Source organism: Chaetodon trifascialis, chromosome 12, assembly GCF_039877785.1.
Source record: "Chaetodon trifascialis isolate fChaTrf1 chromosome 12, fChaTrf1.hap1, whole genome shotgun sequence".
NCBI lineage: Eukaryota > Metazoa > Chordata > Actinopteri > Chaetodontiformes > Chaetodontidae > Chaetodon > Chaetodon trifascialis.
In genome coordinates, this window is record NC_092067.1 from 4,806,358 (window position 1) to 4,832,269 (window position 25,912).

The following is a 25,912-nucleotide window of genomic DNA, read 5'->3' on the forward strand; positions in this document are numbered from 1 at the left end:
TGTTGTCAGGTATTGTCAGAAATGACCAAATCTGCTTGTGTTTGTTTTCAGTAATGACTACAAAGTAAAAGCACAATTAAGACTGCCATGTTTCCTCCATTTTCTGAATCTAAATAATTGATCACAGCTCCTCTATAATTCACCACTGTCTGATGTGCAGAACAGCACAGAAACCAGCTCAGACTTGGGTTCAGAAATAAACCTCACATTCCTCAGCCTGTGAGCCACTCGCCGTCCTTCTCTTCCTGACGATTAAGAAGAGGAGCAAGAGGTCCCCTGTGGAACATTCACCCTCTTTTTCTCTAAATGAGCTTTCATTTCTCATTACTAACAGGCTTTGGAAATGTAGGCTTATCATAATAATGAAAGCTCACGGGTAGGGTCGGGGTATGGCGGGCATGCTGTTTCCTCTCTTCTCCTGGAATGCCAGTGCAATGCACATTGGGAGGAACTGGACTGGAAAATCAATGATTCCAGCAGATCCCAAAAAGATCTGGCAGCCAGTGAGCTCGCTCTCCCCTCAATCACACATACAGTACAGAGGGCACAAGACCGCCGTGGACCAGGAGTGCTTTTTTCACCGGAATGGAAAACATGTTGATTGCCTTTTCTTTAAAAGTTAAACAATGACCACCAGCATTTTCGAAGAGACAAAGGTTTTACAGAGATGTGGTTTATCAGTGAGGATTATTTGGACTTTATTCAGTCTGAATGTTGGTTGTCATGAAGCTGATAGTGCTCTTCACAGTCACTTAGAAAAGGCTAGACACAGTATTCATGGTTAACATAAACAACACTACAACAGAGCACAGTCGAGCCGTAGCATGAGAAGAAACATTCAGAGATTCACCAGTTTCGCTCCATGATCAACAGTAAGTGGGCACCTGAACGTTACATCTGCATGTGATTTCATTTCATTCCAGAACCATGGCCATTAATCTGGTGCAACAGCCGCCACTCCTCCTGTTTCAGGCTTTGCACTAGATTTGAAAACCTGGCTGCAGGGATTCATTCCCATTCAGCCACAACAGCTTTAATGAAGCTCAGCACTGATGTTGGGTGTTAAAGCCTCGCTCACAGTCGGCGTTTCAGTTCAGATCCACAGCTCCAGTTATTGTATCAAGTGCCCCTAAATGACAAATGTTTATGTTCAAGTGACACCGCCCTCTAGTGGCCATAGAAATTTTGTAGAGTTGTAGAGTTTCCTGTTTCCAGCCAACAATCGCTCCCTAACCTTATCCCAAAGTTAAGTATTTTTCACATTCAAGCAGTCAATTTAGTACTAAAACCTAACCAAACATTAACCACAGCACTGTCATGTCATAAAACACGTTTATTCTTCAGCAGTGATGTGTAATAGTTTGGCAGATGCAGAAAAACAATACTGTCCTGCTGACTGGGGCATCAGATCAGAAAACACATCGTCCTCTCGGCCATAGACAAACAACATATTTTGTCATTTCGTTTGGACAACTTGTTGCCCAAAGATGTTGGCTGGGTTTAGGTCTGGGCTCTGTGCCAGTCTAGTTCTTCAACACCAAGCTGGCAAAACCATTTCTTTACAGGCTCGACTTCTGTACTGGGTTACTGTCAGGTTGAAAGAGCAATGGCCTTCCAAACTGCTGGACTCAATTAAATTGGTGTGTTAAAGAAAAAAGTTCAACATTCGGAGAGCTATGCTCATTCACTCTCATGTTGGACTAAATGAAACGATTGATATCACCCTCACAGCTAGCAGCCATTTAGCTTAGTTTAGCATAAAAGTTGGAGAGAGGAAAGAAAAAGCTAACCTGACTGTCCAAAGGCAAAAACACACCTGACAACAAGGACATCCTGGAGTCCTGCATCATTTGGTTCCTCTGGACAGAACTTAAGGTAACAAAACAAATAGGCACCTTTTTTGCATGCTTTCAGTTTTTATGCTGAAACTGAGCTGCTCCGTGACAAGCTAACGAACAATTGGATATCTGGATATCCAATTTCCCACAGTGTTGAACTACTCCTTTAAATGTGACAGGAATGATTTCCAGACTGACAGAAATATGATCCAAGTTGTAAAAAAAAGCCCCACACAAACAAAAACTTCCTCTTGGATGACAGTGATGATCATTTCTTCAAATTTGATCTACATATAATACATACATATAACTCTTTAGGTTACATTCAGATTAGTCCCAGCCACGCGTTTCATCCACCAGGTGAGCAGTGGACTACCTCCACTAAAAAAAGTAGACTAATGTTTCACGAGGCTGTGCCGGTCGGAGTATTTAGTCGTAAGCTGCCCTGGGCCTCTGTCATTGGCCTAAAGAGATTCTGGGCACTTGCCAGGAAGAAAACAACAACAACAACAACAACAACAACAACAACAACAACAACAACAACAACAACAACAACAAGAATGGTCCAGACACACAAATTAAATCAGTGCAGCTGCACATCAACAGTTTTCCCTAAAAACATACTGAACATATTGATCTGGGTGACTGTTTGGAAACTGGAGGGTTTGAGTACAGATAAAACATATTGTGCATGGAGACAAACAGAAAGAAAATACCAGTCAATGCAGCTTCAATACTGACCTGCAGCAAAAGATCACCTTCAGGAATCTTGGTCTCCACCGCGCCTGCTGTTTTGCTGTCGTCATCATTCACGCCTGCTGGAGTCACTCCGTTCTGACTTTTCAGGGTGACTGTAGAGAGAGAGGTGGAGCGGGAGGGAGGTGGAGGTGGAGGTGGAGGTGGGGAGAGGCAGAGGGGTTTACTCCTGTGGTAATGTTTGCAAAGCACTGCTGTGACTGTCAGATTGCCTTACAGTATGTTTAGAACACTAGATGCTGCATGCACACCCGATCCCAGCTCATTAAACATTCATCATATGCAATCTGAAAGTCTAATTCAAACAAATCCAGACCTTTTATTTTGTCTAACCTGTTTATATCATGATTTTTATGACATCAGCACAGTGATAAACATCAGAACAGAAAATTTGTTGTTGTTTCCTAAGAAGCTCTGCAGTCTTCAAGCTGTACAACACTGCACACTTTAATGTACTGTATACTGTTTGATATACTGTAGATACTTAGATTGACTGAAGTGAATGCAGATTAGTGTCTGACATCCTCAACACCATTGTATCATTTCACAAACTACATCATTTTGATGATAATCAATGAATCATTTTTCTAGGCATAACTGTAGACTTTGACCTAGTTTCAGCTTCTCAAATGTGAGTATCTCCTGCTTTTCTTTGCCCGATCTGACAGTAACCGCATATATTCCATTCCAAGTCCATTTAGATAACTGTTATTAGAGTGTTATGCTCAGTTTGTTCATACGAGGACTGACCCTGAACATAGGCAACACCACTCTGTAAAGTTACATATTCCTGACTGTTTGGCAAACAAACACACTTGTTCATGCATAGTCAAACAATGAGTACTTTGTGTGTCCAGGTTTCACATGTGTGCCAAACATAATGCTGTAGAGATGAGACCATAGCTCCTTCAGACATCACTATATTTACACTTTACTGCCCCTCCTGCTCCTCTCCGATACGGCATCAGAGCTCCCCCTGCTCCTCCCCCTGTCCTCCCCCTGTCCCCTTTGCGTCCCAGCTCATTGGCTGGTGGCCCCAGCTGTTCTCATCCTAATGGGATTTTCCTTTTTCCCAGCATGACATCATAACTTTTTTCCTGCCATCCATCCAGCTCAGGTGTCCAAGGCGTGTGAGGGGCTGATGGCCTGAGTAAGCGGAGGGGCCACTGCTCGAGTAGAAAAAAATTAGATTTCGATTTATGGTATATGTTTTCCAGAGTTTTATGTCACATTCAAAGGATCAGACGACAAAAATGTTCACTGGTGAACTTGTAGATTAAGCTTTGGATAGAATTTGCACATCTGAAGCAAATGGGCACGACCACAGACATCACAGAGACATCTTGATTCATCAGAGATTTGAGCATAATACTTCATTTTATTGCATTTCATATAGCAGCTTCATATCCACTGAATTTCTCTTTGCACCCAAAACTGTGATTGGTGGATGAGTTTGATCATGGTATTGAGAAAAGCAAAGCAAGGGGCCCAATATACAAATATGAGGGGCTCCACTAATCATAATTATGTACAAACTGTTCCAAATGAACCTTGATAAAGTGAGATATTAAAGTCATGATCACAAGTAAAAAGTGCATATGTATACAGCAAGCTATGATAATAATAATAAGATAATCATCCCATCAACCTTTCCTGATGACACTGAGTATTTGTAGTATTTGGACTGTTGGTCAGTCTGAAGGCTGTTTGAAACATTGCTTTGGTAACTTTTGGATAGACTGTCTGAAAACATCAACAGCTGTCAAGAGATTATCAGTTAATTGCTGCTAATAAGATAAATTGTTCATTGCAGCTCACATTATCATAATCATGTGTTATTTCTATAATGTGAGATGATGAGCTGCGGTGATGTTGCAAGAAAGAGAGCAGTGGTCAAGCACATTAATCTCTGACCCCTGCAGGAGCATCGTGCTGTGACCCGTGATGACCTCTGACCCTGTAGGTGATGTATGACATGATTGGGTGACTGGGTTCTGGGTCAGGTCTTTTGTTGTCTGCAAAGGAGGTTAATAAGGAGTCCATCTGAGGGGTGGGGCAGAGCTAGGAGTGTCAGAGCAGACACTGGATACCATATGGGCTTTGTGTGGGGAGTCTGATGTAGCTTGTACTTCACACGAGACGGTGCTTTGGTGGGACACCCCTGACCTTATTCCCATGCGGACATCATGGACCGGATTTACGAGGGCCGCTGAGAACAATGTGTGACATAATCCAACATACTGGTGAGGAAATGGCGCTCGCAATGCATCACAGATGCTAGATGTGATAGAGTGTGGCGTTCTTGCCCCACATAGAAATGCAGGAGCAGCTCACAGGTGGAAAAAAAAAAAAAAACGCTAATTGGTGAGTGGACAGCTTGTAAACACATGGCGTCATGAGTGAGGTCTCTCTTTGTTTGCTGTCTGTCTCCATGATCAGCTTTCACACATAAAGAAGACAAATGTAAGATGAATGAATCAACAGAAACAGAAAACGATCCGTATATATTCTGGAGTTTTGCACCATAGCTCAGATTAAATAGGTAATCTGATGGTAACCTTGGGCTCTGGGACATTGCAATGGGCCATTTTCATTCATTTACAGCCCAAATGCTAACAAAAAGAATAGAAAGCATGTACTGTAAAAAGGTCCTTCTTAAAAGTAACAAAAAAAAAACACATACATAAATATTAACTGACTCCAAAATCCGCTTTAGCTGCTCTTCCACAGTTACTGTTGAATTTATGTATAGTCTCACACGCATGCATTAATATTAGCAGAAAACTGGGCAGTATATTTTAGATTTAAATCATTTATTTATTTATACATTTTTGGATACCAACTGCCGGAAGTGCATTTTAAACATGTCCAGACTGTGTAGTTTATAGCAGTAACATATTCTATGAAAGGGGACACAGATTTCAGAGGACATCTATAATGCCAAAAAAGAAAAAGACAAGTAAAGTACTCATTGGCAGTTACGCTGCCTTTATGTCACAGACTGAAGAAGTCACGGAGCAGCTCAGTTTCCTCACTTGTGATACCAAAGTCAAATCCCCAAATTATTATTTGGTGATCATTATTATTATTATTATTTATTTACCAATCACTTGTGCAACAGGAATATTATGAGCTGTTCAGTTTGGCTGCAGGTGCAGCTACAATGACTAAAGGTCAGTCTCTGGCAGTGATGCCTGCTGCTTTAAGATGACAACATGATGGAATCCTGCATGATTTCATCCAGTGACAGTGGCTCATGTCAAGATCAAACTCTTTTGACTATTGTTTCCTAATAATGAGAAAACAAGGGCTGTAACAAAGATTTGTCACCTTTTGTCAGCAGCTGTGTTTGTGTGTTGCAGCTGCACTGTGTTACACATCAGAAACCACAGGTACACAGCAGCGTAGCATCATCCAGCCAGAAAAAGTGGGCCAACACAAAGCCTCTTGAATGGCCAGAGGAGGACAAAGAACAGATCTTGTTATCAAGCTTCAGTGGGCACAAGTGTACATAATGAAAAATTTACATTCCCACTGCCATCACATACATGTGGCATAATAGCGCTCCAGCAACCACCCAGAGGCGTTTCCAGTGAACTGAATAGAACAGCTTGGCTTTCCCAAACATGCTTAGCTCTGCATAATGAGGCTAAAGTTATTTGACAACAAACAGTATACATCCAAGCACTGAAGGGACCCGATACGACACGAACAGACGGGCCCCAATAACTTCTGTGTCCAGATCTTTCCACCTACATTGGTTGGCTATAAAGGTTGAAATTAACTTAAAAGCAGAGTTCAGGTTTCACATGTGGGTTTGGAGGGCAAACATATCTTTGCTACAACTCTTTAATGCTGAAACTAAAGCTGACAGGTTCTCATTTCAAACAATACAATGATTGGAAGCAGTTCAAACAAAGCTGACATGGTGAACCTGTTAGCAAACAGCTGCTTATTTACACATCCAGCAGTTCTGGAGTAACATTATCATTCATTTGGAGTGGCCCCCTGGTCAACCTGAGTCAAATATTCATTCATAGTCACATTCTCCTTCAGCTCTGCTTTAGGTCCCCACCATCTCCTGAGGAAAACGTCTTGAAAAATCTGGTTAGACCTACTGCATACTGAGCTTTTGTAAAGGTTACAGCAGAATCTCCACCTTAACGTGTAATGGTTTCTATTTTGGAGACATTCGGTCAATCCTGTATGGAAATGCATCACACCATTCATCAAACATCAAACATCAAAGAAACAACAGAATGTGAAAGAATCTTTCAGTACTAAACCAAAAGATGTGAAATCATCATTACAAATCTAGTCACGTTTCAAATAAAAATCAGCCCCTTTTCAGATTCTTTTTAGTAATTTTCTAAATACTAGTACATTGATCTAACCTCATAAATAGAAGGAATTCAAATACATTCAGCTTTCAAGACCTTTCATTACTATGCAGTGGATAACAAACTTGATCACCGTGTCGTGTCTCTGGAGATGGTGAATATTTTCTGCATATCTGCATCATGATTCAGGAAAAGAGTTGAGTCTTGCAGATGTTGTTGACTGAATTCAAATTGCAATTCCAATTCCTGTCCCTGGGCCCCACGTTGGCCCTGGGCTAACGTATCTGCCCCGTTTTTGATAGATCAAACCTGACAAAAAAGCAGTGACCCTGAAAATCAGTTTGTCATACTTCAGCTGCTCTTTGGAGGCATTTTTCTTATTGCATGTTGTCTCTTAAAGGCTGTGATGCAGCTGAAACCAAGAGGTTTTCAAGAAGTGCCTCTTGGCCTGGAAAAAACTTTGCCAGTAAACATAATTCAGGCAGCTTTGTCATTTCCTCCAAGAGCATAAATACAGTTCTTTGCCGACAGAGTTTAAGAACTGCACAGACCCGCCAAACCAAATGAGGTCCAGTTGTTGACACTTTGAGAGGACAAAAGTTTCTGTCCTGGCACAGTGACCCAGACGCTAGCTTGGCTCTGGTCCTGGCCTTCATCATGGAGGCTCCAGCATAAAGCTGACTGACACTGCTCCACAGAGAGCCAGACCTGGGCTGGGTATGCTGTGCTTTACCTCACAGAGGGAATTACCCAAAAACATTTAGCCCGCTGCAAATATTTCTCATATAGTTGACCACTTTTGATTTGTCTCATCATGCTATTTACAACAGGATTAGCGGCGATGTTCTGTGCTCTAATTTCCTGCCCAATCCCTACATGCCATCCTGGCATCTTTCCTGAGTCAGTTACAGGCCACCGCATACCCTTGATAACAAAAAAAACCCACACACATGGCACTGCCAAAAGAGACTTAACAAAGTGTTTGCATCTAATCACAGGATAGATTTGGGATAAAATGTTGCTTAACACCACAGAGCTGCTGTTAAAACTGACACCAGTTCATCGGTCATTACCGAGTTATTTTTAGACAAAGTTGTGCAGACTTTAGTAAGCTTTGCCATGACTGACGAACACAAGCTGCAGTGTCACAGTGTGTAGTGTTAGTAGTAGTAGTCCTGGATTGCAATATCTTTATTTATAGATTCATTAAGTTATCAGCTTAAAAACAATCAAAATAGTGCATAATAACCCACTGTTTGTGTTTCACTGAGCAGCACATAGGGAAGTCAGAATTAACTTGTTTGTTTACACCACATATTGCGTGTCTGTGCTGACAGGTCACATGGGATAACAATAGCAGGAATCTGAATCATGAAACGGTGCTATATTTGGACAGCATTAACCCAGCATATTAAGCCTGGTGAGGGGGGTGGGGGTGGTGTCGGGCCGCGGTGACAGAGACCCGTGGTGTCGGACATCCTCAGCCGCTGCATTAATGCTGACGATTAGTGGGCGTGCCCCACCCACACAGCTCGTACAGGAGGGAGGTGGTGGCGTTGCAGTTTACTTTGGATCCATGCCAGCACCCAGTCAGGCTGCAGGCAGCGAGAGCGAGAGCAACATAAAGAACTACTTTTACTGTGAGGGCTGAGAGAGCAGCCACCCACCAACACATTACCTCAGAGAGTGTTTTCATGGATGTACACCTTGTCCTGTTTTTGATCTAACCTGATTATTCACCTCCTTGTTTACTGATTCTTGCATTGTGACTTCTGTCCTGGTTTGTGTTTGACTCCTCCTCCTCCGTGAGATATAACCAATCAGGTTAACAGTTAAGGATGAAGCAGTTCTGGTGTCTGGTTGCACACTGCTGCAGGTTAAGACTGTCTGCTGGCTTTTATCTTTGTCACTCAAAGATACTGAGCTCATCCTCCACATTTGACATGCAGATCATCGTGTGCATTCTTTCTTTCTCTTATTTTTGGTTGTTATATCGAACCACTATGTGACTCGAGCCAAGAATGCAAAGTAGACAGCGGTCAGACAACTGGATCAGGTGTTAAAGCACCACTGTATCCAGGTTCCTCTCTGGAAGGATATAGCTTCATTTGACTTTGTAAAAATGCATCAATATATTAGACAAATTAGTCATTTCAATAGAATATTAAGAATTATTAACAAAATTAAGATTAACGGGTTACTTTCTGATCTGTTATGGCTCCATAACTCTTCACAACAATCAGCTTCTGAGTCAGCTTGAAATGAGGAGAAGGCCATGCAGCTTAAATTCACCACTTAAAAGTCCACTATGTATGATTTAGGCAGATCAAGGCAGGGGGTATTCAGTTGGTTGCAATCTGCAACCTCACCACTAAATCCTACACACTGGTCCTTTAAGAAGTCTTATGTTTTAAGGGAGACTATGGAACATTCAACTCCTGTTTTCTGCTGTGTAAATCAAAATAGAACTGCATCTCTTTTTTTTTTTTTTTTTTTCTATTTGTTTTCATCACAATGTAACTTGAATTTATCTTTTCACTTGCTATTGGTGCATTGGACAACATTTACTGCTGCTACAGTTGTTTTTCCAGTTGTTATATTTACAGCTGCTGTGCTATGATTCAGTCTTAGTAAGGAAAAACATATGAAATTTCTAATACAGCTTTCGTATTTTAGGGTTTTGTGTTGATATGAACTGCAAACATTGTCACGTTCTGTTGTTCTGTACTGTTGTTCAGTACTTGAGCGCATAGAAGACAAAGACAGAACAAAGCTTTCAACCTCTGAAAGTTAACCAGCCACATTTCACTTCTGCGCAGCACCGCTTATATTCCCGTCCCCTCACTGTGCAGGACTGAGAGCAGGAAACTGAACGTGTGTGTCAGCATGTGCACATGCAGCCACACACAGTCCAGTGCATGCATATAGTATGTGTGTGAGTGTGTTTGTGTGTTAATTATTCTGCCAGAGAGTGAATGGCAGTGAGTAAATATAGAACGTTTCAACTCCTTCACCCCCCAACACTGCAGTAAATGAACACGCGATGCATACATACCACCCCCACATCCACTAACATACACATGGATGCACGCAACACACACATGCAGGCACACATAGAGCGGCTGAACATGAACACGCGGCCACTAATGCAGGGTGAAAGCACGCACCCTGTGCTGCTTTCGTGTCTCCCGAGGTTTCTAGATCACATGGTGCATATTTGCTTATGAGAAGCGATCCAGAGAGGTGGGAGGAGGAGGTGAGGAGTGATAGGATTTGGGCGGAGTAGAGTGGGGAGGGGTCATTACTGATTACCAGGTTTTCCTTTTGGTGGCCTGCATTCCTCGCTGTGCTGTATCGTGATCAGCGGGGCAGGGGGATGGGGTTAAGCCCTGTAGGGGAAGGACGGAGGGAAGGACGGGCAGAGGGAGGGGAGGCAGGGTCGTCATGAAGGGATGACCCACTGCTGACCACGTAGCCCAGATAGCTCTGCCTCTCATTGGTGTGCAGATACGTGACCTACAGGAAGGAGGGGGAGGGGAGGCGGTATTTCACATCACAAATCATCGCTCCCATTCTAAGCGAAACAGTGATGTGTATCATGATATGTCACAAGATTTTCACAACAGCCACACAGCTTACATAACCAATCCTGGAGCAGCAGCAGCGGCGGCGGCGGTGGCGGCAGGCTATAGAAACATTGTCCGACTGCAGCTCTGACAGATATCTCCAGCTGTGTGCCAGTTCTATGCGTGCCATGTCATGCAGTGATGTGGGGGAATTAATTCCATTTTCTTTCAGGCACACAGCAACATGTTCTGCAGATGAACCAATTACAACTAATTAGAATTTATTAATGTTAATGATGTTAATTCAGCTGCAAAACAAAACAGCTAAGTGACGTTTTGAAGGAAGACAAGAGATGCTACTTTACCCGAATTTCTATGAAATAAGTCGACTGTCAGTGTACGCACTAACTTCATGCGTACAACAAAGCTACATTCTACTTGAGTCGGAGTCGTGTTTTACATAATTCATTTTCTATATCCATGTCCTGATCCGGGGGGAGTTGCATAATGTGTGTGCTGTGCTGGTCCATGTTTGCCATCTCTCTATTAATGGAAGACATTTTAAGCCGGTGCTTTTATAATAGATATGATGGTCTACCATATGGAAACTTGTGAAAAATTAATTTGTCCTCTCCCGTCATGTTGTTCTTTTGTTCCTTGTGATTTGCAGATCAAGGCGAAATGTGAACTAAAAGGCTGTGCAAAGCAAAAGAATCAAAAGTGTTTCACCCATAAAGTCCATCTAATAAATAAATCTAACTTATCAAAAGCAAGAGACAATTGGGTGAAGTGTTTCTGTAAAAATTCTAGTTAAATGCTATGTTGTCTCTGTTGTACCTGTACTCTGTGCAATGACAATAAAACTGAATCTAATCTAATTACCATAGACCTGTTGAGAGCATACTCACAAATCTTGTTTTCCCCCCTTGTGTTCTCACCTCACCAAGAAGGGCCCATGTTTATTGTAATCTGTGCTGAAGGCTGTCCGCTGTCAGCAGGAGACACTACAGCTTCGCGCTGTTCACGACATTCAGTTATATGAGTCAAAAAGCAGTTTAACAGCAACAGCATTCTGAGTAACCTAAACCTAAAACACTATCAAGCTGTGCACTGTTCTGTTTAGTGATAAAAGGACCATGAAAAGCCTTTACTTAAAGATGCAATAACTGGTATTTTGGCCAGTGCAAACAGGAAATAAATATAACAATTATATATGACCACTTCATTAAGGGTTTGTGAGTTGTTGCCAATTTACACACCCAGCAGACACGGAGCCACATTCATTTGGAGTCATTTTTTTGCAGAGACAGGTGATCATTTTCATGGCACATTCTTCACACAGAGATATTGATTAGTGCAGCTTTAAAGTAAACTGTGTGGAATTTTGTCCTCTGGCCGGAGGAAACATTACAACCTCATGATTCAATTTCAATTCAATTTTATTTATTTGTATAGCGCCAAATCACAACAGAAGTTGTCTCAGGACACTTTCCATATAGAGCTGGTACAGACCAAGCTCATGATGTATGTAAACATCAAAAGCTGGTAGAAATAAGGTAAAAAGTCACGCTCCTATTAAAATATTCCAGGTATTTTTCTGAAATAATGTGCATCAAAAGTAAAGTGCATCAAACTTGTTTGAGAAGCAGTGTTATGTCCAGCAATGCACAGCGAACCACAGTACAGTGAATCCCTCTGCAGTCACAGGGATTATGCCTCCTAATCTCCAGCTATATTTACAATAGAGTGTGTCTGAAAGAGCTGCGGTTCACTTTAACAGCAGGCATGTTGCTATGATGAAATCACAGGATTAATCATAATTTCATATCCTGTCCACTCCAGGTTTAAACTGTGATCTGTGAACTACGGCGTTATCCGAAGCCACGGACACAATAACGACCATCTGACATGCATCTGCGAGGGCACTGGTTATGCAACAGCAGTCACGTGATGGCAGGTTTGGTTTTTGCTCTCTGCCTCTGAAACTCAGGGGACCTTTCAGAAAAACGAGGGAACCACTGGGGACAGGGTGTGAATGAAGGGGGGCAGGAAAAATGAAAAGGACAACCAAGCCATTTGGCTGAAGGCAACCGTGACTCTCCCAAGAAACCCAGGAGAAGCCTTATTGACTTAGTTGTGTCATCCAGGATCTTGTCAGGATTCTCTCCACCGTAAACGGCGTCACAGCGTCCACACAGGACCAATCCTCACTGACCATTGCTCATCTGCTGGAACAAACAACTAAAAGAAAGCATAATGGCTATTCTGTCCTACATACTGCAGCCCATGAGATAATATTGAATGCTGTGTGATATTTATTGAATTTTGCCCCAGTTTCTTTTACTTTCCTTTGGAATGGAATGTCTTACAGGAAATGCACAAATTCAGGAAAAATGAAGTAAACCTTGACCTGCTGGAGCAGCTGTCAGCAGGATAGGCCAGAGAGAAGAGGAAAGGTTAACTTGCACTTTCAGTGAGTGTTGAGGGAAGCCATGTGTGGTCAAAACCTCCAAAGTGTACCTTTAACATTTAGAATAAAACAACCACCTCCAGAGCGCTGTGAGCCGCAGGTACTTGAACAATGCTGTTCACATCGCAGCTGCTTTTCTACGTATACAAATGTCAAAATCAAGGCTATTAAGTGCCTTGCAGATGTAACTTTAAGTTTGTCCTGGGTGTGGAACAAGAGGACAAGAGCCGTTCATCCTCTGCAGAGCATGATCGTGCTCAGCAAATCCATGGCTGTGGTAGAATAGTGTTTTTCACTTTGGAAGATTCCTAACTGAGTGAAATGACCCAGATCAGTCAGCCATGATTCCCTGTCAGGGGAAGGCGTTTCTCCAGTTTCTTTATTATTTCCTTCAGCATTGGGCACACTGCACTGTCCATTAGTTTGGGAATGAAGATAATGTCGTCACACATTCCTCGTGGCAGCAACATTTAAAGCGATGCGCCATTCAACATCTGCTGTGACATAACTACACTGGTGTAAGAGCAGCTGGAATCTCTTTGCGGCATCTTTTCTTAACTCCAGATGAGTTCTCTTTCACAGCTTTCCTTGACCGCAATGGAAAATGTCATGAGGTTTAGGGACTGTTTAGGAGAAGATATTGGCTTTCACTGACACCTATGTCCATCAGGACATTAGTTACTTCACGGAACAAAACGTTTGTCAATGGAAAGTTTGAGACTGAAGTTGGCAAGATGATTAGAGAATTAGACATTTCAATAGCAAATTTTATGGCAATCTGTTGCTGAGATATGTCTCTCTGGACCAACATTTGACACACCGACTGGAAAACTCACCCCACACATGGAAAAAGAGGGGAGAGCAAACGAGTACTAACAGGCGTATCACTGATTCTCCGCACCACATTATCTGTGACAGCACTGCTGTGGCCCGCTGCAGAGGTTAGAAAAAGGCTGGGAACATGGTGTAAATCTTGCAGAATATGTTGGCATCACATCTGTCACCTTACAACCTGGGGCTACAGCACTTCCAGGGACAAGATTTGATTCTACATTTACTTCATCATCTAGCAGTGCTCTGTTGTCATAAATGATCCAAGAGGCAGACAGCAGCTGTGGAGATGGCTGTTAGGGCTGAGAGCTGCCTCACGCCCAGAGAAGGGTGATCCCAGTGTTATTGGTTTTAAGAGAGTTAACGCCCCTCTCTTCAGACTGGCTGACAGGGACGAGCCAATTGTAGCTCTTGACAATAACAAAGATGGCAGCTGGGCTGGATAATACTGTCAGCCAGATTAACCTCGCTGTGTCTGAGCTTTGTTCAGATCTGTCGACATATTCAATTAGACGCACAGTCATGACCACGAGTGTTTGAGTACAACTCACTCCAAACAGCAAACCTCACTGAAATGACTTTTTTAAAAGAGATACAGTATCAGCAAGGCATGCTCCACAGCACAGTCCAACTGTAAGGCATTTTAATATTTCATGCAGGTGACGTCTAAACACATCCGAGCGGAGCTGCAAACAGCCGAGCGTTAAAGCAACAGCAGCGTTCCCAGAGTGCACTGGAGCTAAGTCATCGCTCCACAGACCACCCACTTACAGATGCCTTTGACAAGCAGGATTTGCTGTGTTTACAAACAACAATTTATGGCTGACCACAGGGGCAGCCTGGGGAGATGGGCCCCCAGGGTCCACAGAGCTTTCTCTCTGTGGAGCTGCTTCCTTAATGTAAGAGCCCTGAGCTCGTTAATTACTTAGAGACTGTCCAGGAAGTAGGCTAATGCAGTTGGACAGCAGGGTTTGTTCACTGGCTACACTTTGACCTATTGGTACTGAAATCCACTATCAATAATTCACTCTGACAGGCCGAATAGCCAGCGAATACTTCCATATGTTGTTGAATGGGAACAATGAACATAACATCTACTGATAAAATGGTGATAATTGACATTTGTCAGCAGGAAAAAATGGCTTCAGACGAAGTGTGGGCTTCACTTTGTGACTTCAGGGCCTCTACATATACACAACATATGAAGCAAGCAGTCACACACACACACACACACAAAATAAAAACATGAAATGCATTGTCTCCACCCGTCTGAAACGCAGATCACCCGTGCTGTATCCTGTCCGTCTCACCCCAAACAGCCATCTCAGAGCCGCTGCCTTAAACAAACATTGCTCTGCCTCCATTTCATAAATTCTTTAAACTCCAGGGTTTCTCTCAATTATTCATGCTTCAAGAGCATCTGATGGCCGCATTGCAGCATTCTCTTTGAAAGATCAGCGCCTAAAATAACAATGTCTCCACTCTGTATGGTTGAGAAGAGCATACACATCCATCCGTTGGTGTGCGACGCTTTGCGACGCTTTGGCGTTCAGTTTTAATGGACACCAGGCAAAGCTCCATCTCCTAATCCTCGAATAAGTGATGTCACACACACATACAATGGGTTTCAATGAAATATTGAGGGCCTTTCCCTCAGAGGAAATCATCTGAATAAGCCAGCGGCTGGTTGCTCTCCTCTTGGTGTGGTGGTCTCCACATGTGTGGTTGATGAGATGAGCCTTGAGATGTGGGCAAACACATCCAGCACAAATACAGAGTGAGCAACTCGACTGTTGTGACATTCTGCTAATGGTTGGAGGGACCAAAGCAAAAATCGAGGGCATTTGCAAACAGCCATCCACTTTAAACTTTAAATTCGTCACTCACTTGTCTTTCATACACGAAACAATTTTTTTTTATCCCTTAGAGGGCCAAAACTGCAGCTTAATGGTGGGCCACAGGCCAAGAACAAACACCCACTGAGATGTACTGGTAAGATGCAAAATGATACTACCCCTAATCTAGTTCCATTAACTAGCTGAATTATGTGCAAAGTGTAACTCTGCCTGCTATGCTAAGATTATGAAAAACAATGAATAAGGAAATATCTGGCAGAATCCATCGAACCATAAGTCCCAAACTTTGGTCCATGGGCCCTACTTAAGGCAGCCTAGCGCTAAAGAGCTGCGCTCATTTTGGGTATCACTATTGCTACAAGGACCAGTGTGTAAGATTTAGAGGCACCTAGCAGAAATGTTGCAGATTACAACCAACAGAACACCCCTCACCTCACTCCCTTTCCAAGCATGGAGGGAAACCTACAGTGGCTGAGAAGCTGGCAAAAAATGCCATATAAACATAAAGACCAAGAGAGCTCATTCTAAGATAACAAAAACACAAAGAGCATTATTTTCAGGTGAATATACACTAAGAAAAACACATTTAGGAATATTATATTCCACTTCTTCCATGATCTGTCAGTAGATCCCCATAAATCTTACACACTGGAGCTTTAAAAGAACAATCGTCATTTACAAAGTTAAGTGATGATGAATGAGTGTCACTTTCATGCGTGTTCAGTTGGCTGATTTAAACTGTGGAATCAGGAGGACACTGCTGGCTTAACTTCCTCAAAGGAGCACAACAAAAATAAAATAAAACAAGAGAGGGAAACAGTCAAAGGTTCACATCCTGTGATCAATGAGTTTTTCCATTGCAGCACTTTCAAAGTCTTTCAAAGCCAAACGACAATTCATTTGTTCACAATCAAAAAGCTAAAGATCCCATGAAAGTTTTCGAGCATGGCAGAGCTCATGTTACACAATACATCTAGTCCATTAATGTCATTAATTCCATTATCATTTTTATTTGTACTGTAATCTCTGCTGTGCACATATGTGTGTGTATGCTGTCCAGCCCTTCCAGCCTAACTCTGCTGAAAGCACTGACGTCTCACCCTCAGTAACAGTCTTGGGCTGTTGAAAAATGTTTTTTGTTGAAGGCCACTAAAAATTGGAGGACAATGTTATTACCATGCATCAATTTATCAGCCTGTCTAGACAAATGAAGTGAAGCCCGGGCAGGCCTGCTGTCACGTATGTTGTAGGGCTGGATTTTTGGGAACTGCCTTATCACAGTCAATGTCAGGGTGTTTTTGAAAGATGTTTTCTCACTTGGGGACCTGAACCTGTAAGTTCTGGTTCTCTCTAGCAGCACTTTGAATCACAGCTGCATGCAGTGACTGTGACCAAGAAAGAACTACTACACTCACTCCCTCTTCCACTGCTGTTCACTGTAAGCTGCACTGATTGAGAATGTGAAGAGCACTGTGGGATTGATGCTGCTCGTGATGGAGCCGGGCTGGCACTTCCACCCTGCGCTCAGCCTCTGTCTGCTGGGGTTCATTAATTTGATATCGATCTTCACTGAGTTTCATAGCAAACGAGATGATTTCCCATAACTGTCGCACTAATTGGAAACAGGTTTATGTGACAGACGTGATCAATGTGTCCATGGAGCTGTTCTTATGCAAAAGTCAACCTAGTAGCAAACAAATGCATCATGTTAGATATGATGAACGAGCAGAGTCGCAGGTTTGTCACAACACAGAACAAAAGCCATGTGTGGGGCATTTGAGAGTCATTCAAAGCACCAACCAAGCAGTAATGATTCACTTCTCTTGACTCGTAAACTTACCAGAGAAGAAGTTCTTGGCTCGCAGGTAGCTGACGCTCAGGCGGAGGATGGAGAGTTTGTCCAGACTGGCGGTGACCTCCTCAGGGAACGGCAGCAGGCTGGCCAGCCGCTCCAGCTCCCCGTTCAACCTGTCTCGATGCCGTTTGGACGGGTTGGACTTGGCTCCTTCAGCTGGTGGCTGCTTCACCCTGATGAACATGATAGATGGAGAAAGAGCTCACGACAAATTCATCAGCTTTCGTTCAGAGACCACCACCTGGAGGGCCCCCCCACCACCACAGATGTTTGAGCAAATACATTTTTCAATCTGATACTCCACATTTAGGGGTTTTAACAACAATTTCTTGGGATGATACACCTGTTTTGTGTGTGTGTGTGTGTGTGTGTGTGTGTGTGTGTGTGTGTGTAAAACAAAGTTAGAAAGGGAATGTTAAATTTTTAACAAGCATTTTGCAAAATTTTGTTATAAATAACTCTGTAGTACTGCAAATGATAACAGCATTTTTTTTTCTTTTTTTTTATTCTTTGTGTGTGTGTGTGTGTGTGTGTGTGTGTTATTTTTCATGTATTTGTTTTTTTAACCAACATCATCTTTACTTGACAGCCTGTTGATTTTGGCTCAAAATTCATTTGCCCTTTGTGAAATTATTCTGACAAATTTTATAAGAACTGCGTCATCAAAGGACCAGTATTGTATAAACTGCAACTTAGCAGGAAATGACTGACAGTGATGCACAACAATTTCATATTCATATTTCAATTTCATATATATATATATGTGTGTGTGTGTGTGTATACGATATATATACCGTATACACACACACATACACATTACACATAAATATGACACATAAATATGAGAATTAAATTGATCAAAACAGAATCCAAATAATTTCAAATGATGAAAAGTGCATATTTTTACTGATATTTTGGATGATATACTATTGGTAGTTAAATGTGTTTGAAAATGGAGGAAAAATAAAAACAAACTATTAAAGGAACATTTATGAAGCGGCAGCAACGGCAGAAACAATGACTTTCTGTCGTCAAACCCTGAACTTTGCTCTGTTCAGACTGCAGTGTTGATGGAAGTGGCCACATTTCTGCAGGCCAACACACAAAACTGCTCAGGAAACCGCAGCATTCCATACAGAGAGTCCGGTCTGTCTGTACAGACTGTGGCATTTATTCTTACTTTGCTATTTTTTAACCCACCTGTTGTCATTATTGGTGTTTGATACCTATTCTCCATTCATTCATCCTGTTACATGCATATTCAGTTGAATGATTGTCACAGGTTGCTTTGTAAAGGTTCTTCACCTTTAATTAGCTGTTATGTTGCTGACTATGCACAGGCTATGCCAGCTCACTGCATGGAGTCTGGGACCCTGCAAGAGATCTCAACATACATTTGATGATTAGTAAGATAAGCAAAAAAAAAAAAAACCCACAAATAAAAAACCATTCCTGCTGCAGATTTTCTCCTCTGCTTGTCTTTACCTCTTCCTCTCTTGTCTTTACTTGTTGGGTTTAAACCAACAAACCAGAGTCACATCAGGAATAACCTGAGAGGTGTGTGTGTGTGTGTGTGTGTGTGTGTGTGTGTGGATGCATACCTCTATACTGCTTTATTAAACAATTAATTTCATGATAATAAATGCACAGATTTTCTGTTTTGTCTATGAACTGTTCAGTCTCTATGATGGCGTGAAGTCATATAAACTATGTGTGATAAGTGAGGAGTCCACAGCCTGCTTATTAGAGCCCAACATTGGTCATTCTGGATATTTCAGAGATCAGACTGGAAACTGGAAACTGGCAGAGAGCTCTCACCATGCTCATAATGGAATCACTGTTGATTGATTAGGATGGGATCATCGTCATTTCTATGTGTTTATGAATAGAAATAAATAAACAGAGCCATGATTTACAATGCTAGGGAAACACAGTGAGCAGAGCAGCAGGAACTCTTTGGATCGGGAAAACTGCAACCAAGCAATCAATACAGTAACTATCAAAGCGTCATAATAACATGTGTCTCCATGAAAAACCTGCCATGGCCTGCACCTTCATGCCGTTCCTGCTCTGCCTCCTCATCCACTCACTCACATCTGAGCATCTCTGTGAGCAGAAGTATGTCACCTATAGTTAGTCTCTCCTGAATCTGCCTCATCACAAAGGATTATGGGGATTTTACTAAATTCTGTTTGCAGACGCTCAGTCTCCTTTTTAGGAATTATCAGATCTGCTTGGGCCTTAAAATTCTCCCAGATTAAAGCATTTGAAGTGGAGCAGTCTCACAGCCTATAACATGTTTCACACACAGGTTGATCCATGAATTATGATGATCGAATATGACTTCATGAGTGAAGCCGAACCTGCAGCAGAGACACCATTTCTTGACGAGCACTAGCACTGCACAGTATTCTGAAGTCACTCACATGGGATCCCATCACAGGACAAAGACGATCGGACTGCATTTGTCTGCTTTTTTCTTCAGTGTTTGACTTTGTGTTTTCCATTGGCAGAGAAATGGCGTCAGTTTGACGCTGCATGACTGATGTGACACCAAAACAGTTATCCTGCTGCAGCTGCTCACTGTTTACCACATCACTCCATTTGGACCCTCTCATCACTGCTGCGGAGGATTAAATCAAATGTTTGTGTTTTTAAATTAAATCGTAGGAGTCATTCAGCCTTAAAAATATCGATTTGATAATAATTAAAAAAAGAGCCATTAAGGACAGAAACTGAAACGTTTATTAATTTTAAGATTTAATAAACAATAAAGGTCTAATAAATCCATTATTTTATTAACAAAACGTAAACATTAGATATCCTAAACAATCAAAACGACCGAACTAGAAAAAAAAAACGGTTCCTCTGATCCTCTGAAGGGCGTTTTGACAGAAAATGGCGCAACACCCTGAATGAGTCCCAGTGAGTCAGTGAAATAAGAAATAAAAAAAATGGGGAGTAATAAAATTTAATTGCACTTCTTATGGTTTATTTCCAGAACTGTGCCAAAATATCTCTCTAATAAAAACGAAAGAGTGCTGAAGGTTAAAATGAGGCCGCAGTTTCAGGCCTGCAGTAATCCGCAGGCATTAAGGCGAGCCTGCACATTTCCAGCGCACTTTTACGCATTTCCATCATGGATATGTCAGAGCAGAACCTCATCAAATATCCTATGAGTCATCTGGCAGGTGCGTTGAAATAAATTTGAATAAGGAAGAAAGGGAAATGTTGAAGAAAAATCTTTGCACATCGATTCAGAAACTGGTTTCTTAAATGTTGTACGGAGCTGCTCGCGCTTGTCGCAGGTTTGTGCATTTAGAAAGTTCATAGAAGCTCGCCAGGTTTACTTTAAGAGGCCATTTTCAGTGAATGATCTTGGAGTTGACAGAATAAAAAAATCTAAATCAAACGAACTTACGCTCTCTGGACTGGTTTTCTCCTCTTGCGTCCTGCATACATGACGGCTCTTCTTATATAAGCCTCTGATGAATCCCACAGAAATAGACAGAGCCTCTTTCTCCGCTACATGTAAGCCACCAACAATATTCTGCTATAATCCTCCAGATCAAGGCTGTAAAAAAAATAAAATAAAAAAAATCTGGAAAATCAAATACAAAACCCAAAAAACAACCACCAGCCGCCCAATGAAATGAGTTGGGTGGACCAGACGTCTTTATCCTCGTTTTTTTTATGGAGTTTCAATCTAAATCTGTACCAAAAAAAACAAGTGACGCAGCAGAATCCGACCCGCTGAGAAAAATAACCGAACAGCTGACCCACCAGCTTTACGGAAAGATGAACTTCCAAGTAAAAAGGCGATGCTGAGTTTTCATCCTCATGAAGAAAAAAAGGATGAGATTATCAGAGAAGAAGCTTTCTGCAGACAAATCCTCCTCCTCATGTCTCCAGGTCAGAAATACAAGCAGACAACTTCAAATAAAGCAGCAAAAGCTTCAAGTATCTACATCTTAACATCTACATCAGAGCTGCTCTCCAATTAGCGCCGGACACAGGCTGCAAAGGGCTCCGCGGGTGCGCGCATTCCATTGGCGGGCACGCCCGACACAGATTTTTTTTTTGACGGGCGCGCGCTCAAACGGTCATTTATAAATGACAGCACGGGGCAAGAGGCACGCGCGCGCCCGTGGGAGAGTCTCCTGGAAACACAGACCGAGCGTGTGCACGGCGGCGCGTTCCCGAGCGAGTCCCGCCGTCCAATCAGCGCGCAGATGCGAGATGGAGGTTTATGTTGAGCCTGCAGTGGCCCGTGCTGAATGTGGGTCAGGGGTTAGACTTCTAAATAATGTAAGTGAATTCATTTTTGCATTGGAAAGAGCTCTGTGGGTGTTTACCTGCATCTCAGCCGGTTGATGAGGTGGGAAAGGAGAAGAAGCTGCAGGCAGTAATGATCATGAGGCAAAAAACAACGAGGAGTGGAAAAAACAGCAGTAGTCTTAATTAAAGGATCATTTAAAGCAATTATAATCCATCTGTTTGTAATTCCAATGCATCAAGTGAGAATGTGGAAACAATGTGACAGGGTAAACAGGTTCAGCTCATTGTTCGTTGCTTTGGTTCACTCTCACTGCTTTCATCGTGCCATTTTTGATCACTGCAGGCAGCTGTTTTCTGAGGAAGAGCTCTGAAATCCACTGCCAGCAAAGGCAGGGCAGAAGAAGGCTATACTAGAAGGAAAATGTGGGTGTAAACAGTGCAGGAATAAATCTAAATGAACTATGAAAATGGTTTTGAAGAATGAAATGCACTTGACACATTTGTCAAGGATAAGCGCAGGGCTGGGTTCAGCCATTTGGAGCTGTAGGTAAGAGAAGTATTTGATGCACATTTTCAAGCTCTTTAATTTAAACATTATACTCAGGAGCAGTATGTAGGTGTCTAACACTGTCCCATACTGAAGGACACTTGGAAATCACTTTAGGTTTTTGCCAAATCAATGTGAAATACTTTTTATTTACTGAATATTATCTGTGATAAATACAAATAGACTAATCAGTTTTCTAAATGGCATTCTATTAGCTGCAATACAAGCAAATCAGGGCTGAGCATACAAACACAATCCAAAGTGCTCTGTAGCTATTGTGCCTTTATCATTCTTTCAGTGTCTGGATGAACTGCTGTTAAAGTGTTAATATTACCTGAAGCAAAGGGGAAAATATGACTCACCAACTGACTGCATGTGGGCTCCTGTGGCAAGAAAACCACAACACAATGCATTCAGTCTGCACAACTGTAATCACACGGCTTCATCCAGTTACACAGAGTTTGCATATATAACATGTTCCCTCAGCTGAAAATATATATAGCTCACAGAGAATATAATTATTATTATGATCTGCGAGGTAATAGCTCATTCAGAAGGAGGATTTGTGAAGGTGTGCCTTGTTGCTGCTGTGGAGCTGCTAGAACCAGACACAGTCAAATCGCTGGTCTCTGATATGGCACATTTCCTTCATCATTTCTTCTGATGAAACAACAGACAGAACTAATTCTGCTAAACAAGCCGTTTTGTGTGTGGGAATACTGCTGAGTTTGATAGGAGGGGGAGCAGTTCCAGCCATCGCATTAGAGGTCAGTGGGCTATATGTGTTCAATAATTTAGTATGGCCCTCAGAGGATGTTATGAAAATTGAAATGGCCTTTGACAGGAAAAAGGTTCCCCACCCCTGGCACAAAGCAAAAACATCACTGTTCTATCAGAGGCAGAACACTGACAGCAGGCCAGCAGCCCACGTCTGCCCATTACATGTCAGCTGCAGTTCAAGTTTGTTTATTTGGCTCACGTTCCCATGCTGAAGCTCAGCCTGCCAGCTGCTGTCAGTCAAACACAGACACCGACACACCAACCCCTGAGATGAAATACATTTTTCTTCTTTTTAAGATTATAACGCGATTAATGAGACATTTAAAAAACACATTGGTATTATATTTGACAGCCAAGAGGTGTTTTCATTTGGACTTTCAGTGAAATACAGTCTAAAGTTACAACAATTTAGTGATTTAAAGCAGGACACAGAAAATCCTGTCAATGATAATATTAATGTAAATAAATTAACAAGCCACGAATTTGATTAACCACCAACTTTATACACTGAATCCAAAACAACATTTACACCATAATGTTGGGAAATAATAATGATAGGCAATATAACTTAAGAGGTATAGAGAAATCAAACATGAATTATTCAAATACATATTTTTTAAATTAAGGAATTCTTAAGGGGGACATGGAGTCATGACTTGACTGTACTAAAATCCTGGCTTTGTTTCTGAGCTGAGCACTATGAGCATGTACAGTATCTTATCAGATTGTGTGAAAACAGAGATGCAGACACAGACAGATATGTCCAGAAGTTCAGCAATGGAAACACATACACTGAGTCACATGACCAGATCAGATCCCCTATGGTGCTGAAGACCTGCATAACACATGTACAACGAAAGCTAGGCCAACATGCTGACAGGTTGTTGTCGACTCCATTAGTGTTTCACTCGTAAAGCATACCATTCCTCCTTTTCAGGATGATGTTTCTGCGTTCGGCTTCATCCTCTCATCAAAATATTGAAAATCAGGTGTCAGGAGCAAAACTGAAAGCTTACAGTAATACCTGTGTCAAAACAAAAAGATTATTTACTTAATTAAAAACAATGATGTTTGGGATTTTGATAAAAGAAAGAAAAAAATTCAGAACATCTTTGATGGACCTCATGAAGTATTGTGAGGGTGTGTGTTGTTCTGCAGGAAATAAATTGCCAAACAGATGCCAGAGGTAAATATGGTCTGGCCCATGAAAGCAGCACTGAGTTTGTGCTACAGCTGGCTTTGCAGCTACCAGCATGCAGTGGAGTGTTTCTGTCCCACAGGACAGACTCCACCACAGCTGTAAATGTGTTTTTCATGCTCTGAGCCCAACAGAACAAGGAAGAAAGAGAGCTGTGGTCTCTTTGGTCTGTCTGCTAGTCAAGGTCATCCTGCCGGCCTGCAGGGCAGACATGCACTCAGCAGAGAGCTCAGCTGATTCAGCTGAAACCAACACGCATGTAACATGCGGCATGTCATTCCACCTGTTAACGCCTTAAAAAGTGATGTTCTTGGCTCCCTGGTCTCTTCAGGTCGGTGACCTCTCGGCTTCACAGGGTGCTTGGACCACAGTATAGTTGCTTGCAAGTGTACTATTTTTCACTTTTTGTAAAATAATATGATGGATAATTAAGTACAAACAATTTTTGAGTTTTTTTTGTAAAGCAAATACTTAAATGTTCAAGTCAAGTTTTAGGTGGATCTATACACACGGCTGTACAAGCATGACTTAACACATTGATGCGTGTGGTTAGTGGTTCCTGATATTTACTCGTCAGCCTGATATAGAGATTAGATTTTTTTGCGACTTGAGGCGTGAAGCACTGATAAGCTGATGAACCCACAACCTGACATATTACCTATTTGTTGCTCAAAGTGTGCATGGAACAACTGTCAGTGTCAGATGCATGCTGGACACATGATTTGTTGTGTGCATGTGTGTAGGTCAGGTCGTAACGATGACCGATGGGTTATTCTAACCCTAACCCACATTAGGATTTTACAGTTTTGACTGTAATATGACATTGTTGTTAATACTATTATCTTTTTTTTTTTTTTTCATGAATTTGTGTTCTTCTTTTTCATCATTGCTCAAAATATTCAATGCAAGATACAAAAAGGTTGCATGGAACACTGATAATCTATTAATGATGTCAAAAGTGGATAAATAGTACAGCCCACTGTACAGTATTTATTAATACTACAAATTAGAAAATACAAACATTTTCAGCCTCACTCAAGCATGTTACCCAGACTCATTATGGAAACACAGTCTGCAGTGTTACATGAAAGGAACAGACAATCAAAGAGAACTGGAAAATGAAGTCATACGATCAGCTGTAGTTAATATCACATTAGCACACAGGCTCTTTGTCCTCAAACCCTAGAATGTGTTTTTGCAGTGGAAAAAATTTATTAGGCTTGGCTTTGTGATCATTTATACTGTGGCTTGGGCCCACTTCTGTTTTGGATACATCTTTTTTACAGCAAACAAAATACAAAGTAATAACTTAGGAAAGTTGGTTAATTGTGACCATCTCACTTTCCAAAAGTATAATTATATGTCGACTCAATGAGTGCAGGCCACAAGCATTTCTTTCCCCCCTTTTATTCTGAGTAAAACTTGACTCACTTTCTTTTATATTGCAGCCATATAGTTTTACTCTTTTTTTTTCTTTGTTTTTCAGTTCTTTGGGCAAATAAAAGCTGATAAAGGATTCTTCACATCAGTTATCAACAGTGATCAAGACCGACATTCATGTGGAACTATGTAAAGAAATATAAACATAAAACAACAA

At 41.7% G+C, this 25,912-nt stretch overlaps 1 protein-coding gene across 1 annotated transcript in view; it reads right to left on the bottom strand.

The window, feature by feature from the left end:
* LOC139340021 (aryl hydrocarbon receptor-like) overlaps window positions 1-21,090 on the bottom strand; it is a 34,936-nt gene extending 13,846 nt beyond the window's left edge. The window contains exons 1-3 of the mRNA XM_070975573.1: window positions 20,934-21,090; window positions 17,498-17,685; window positions 2,580-2,689 (exon numbers count right to left, since the gene is read on the bottom strand). Coding sequence (XP_070831674.1) covers window positions 2,580-2,689; window positions 17,498-17,685; window positions 20,934-20,974 — 339 coding nt within the window. The 5' untranslated portion in view covers window positions 20,975-21,090. The remainder of the gene's footprint in view (window positions 1-2,579; window positions 2,690-17,497; window positions 17,686-20,933) is intronic.
* Window positions 21,091-25,912: the final 4,822 nt, after the last annotated feature.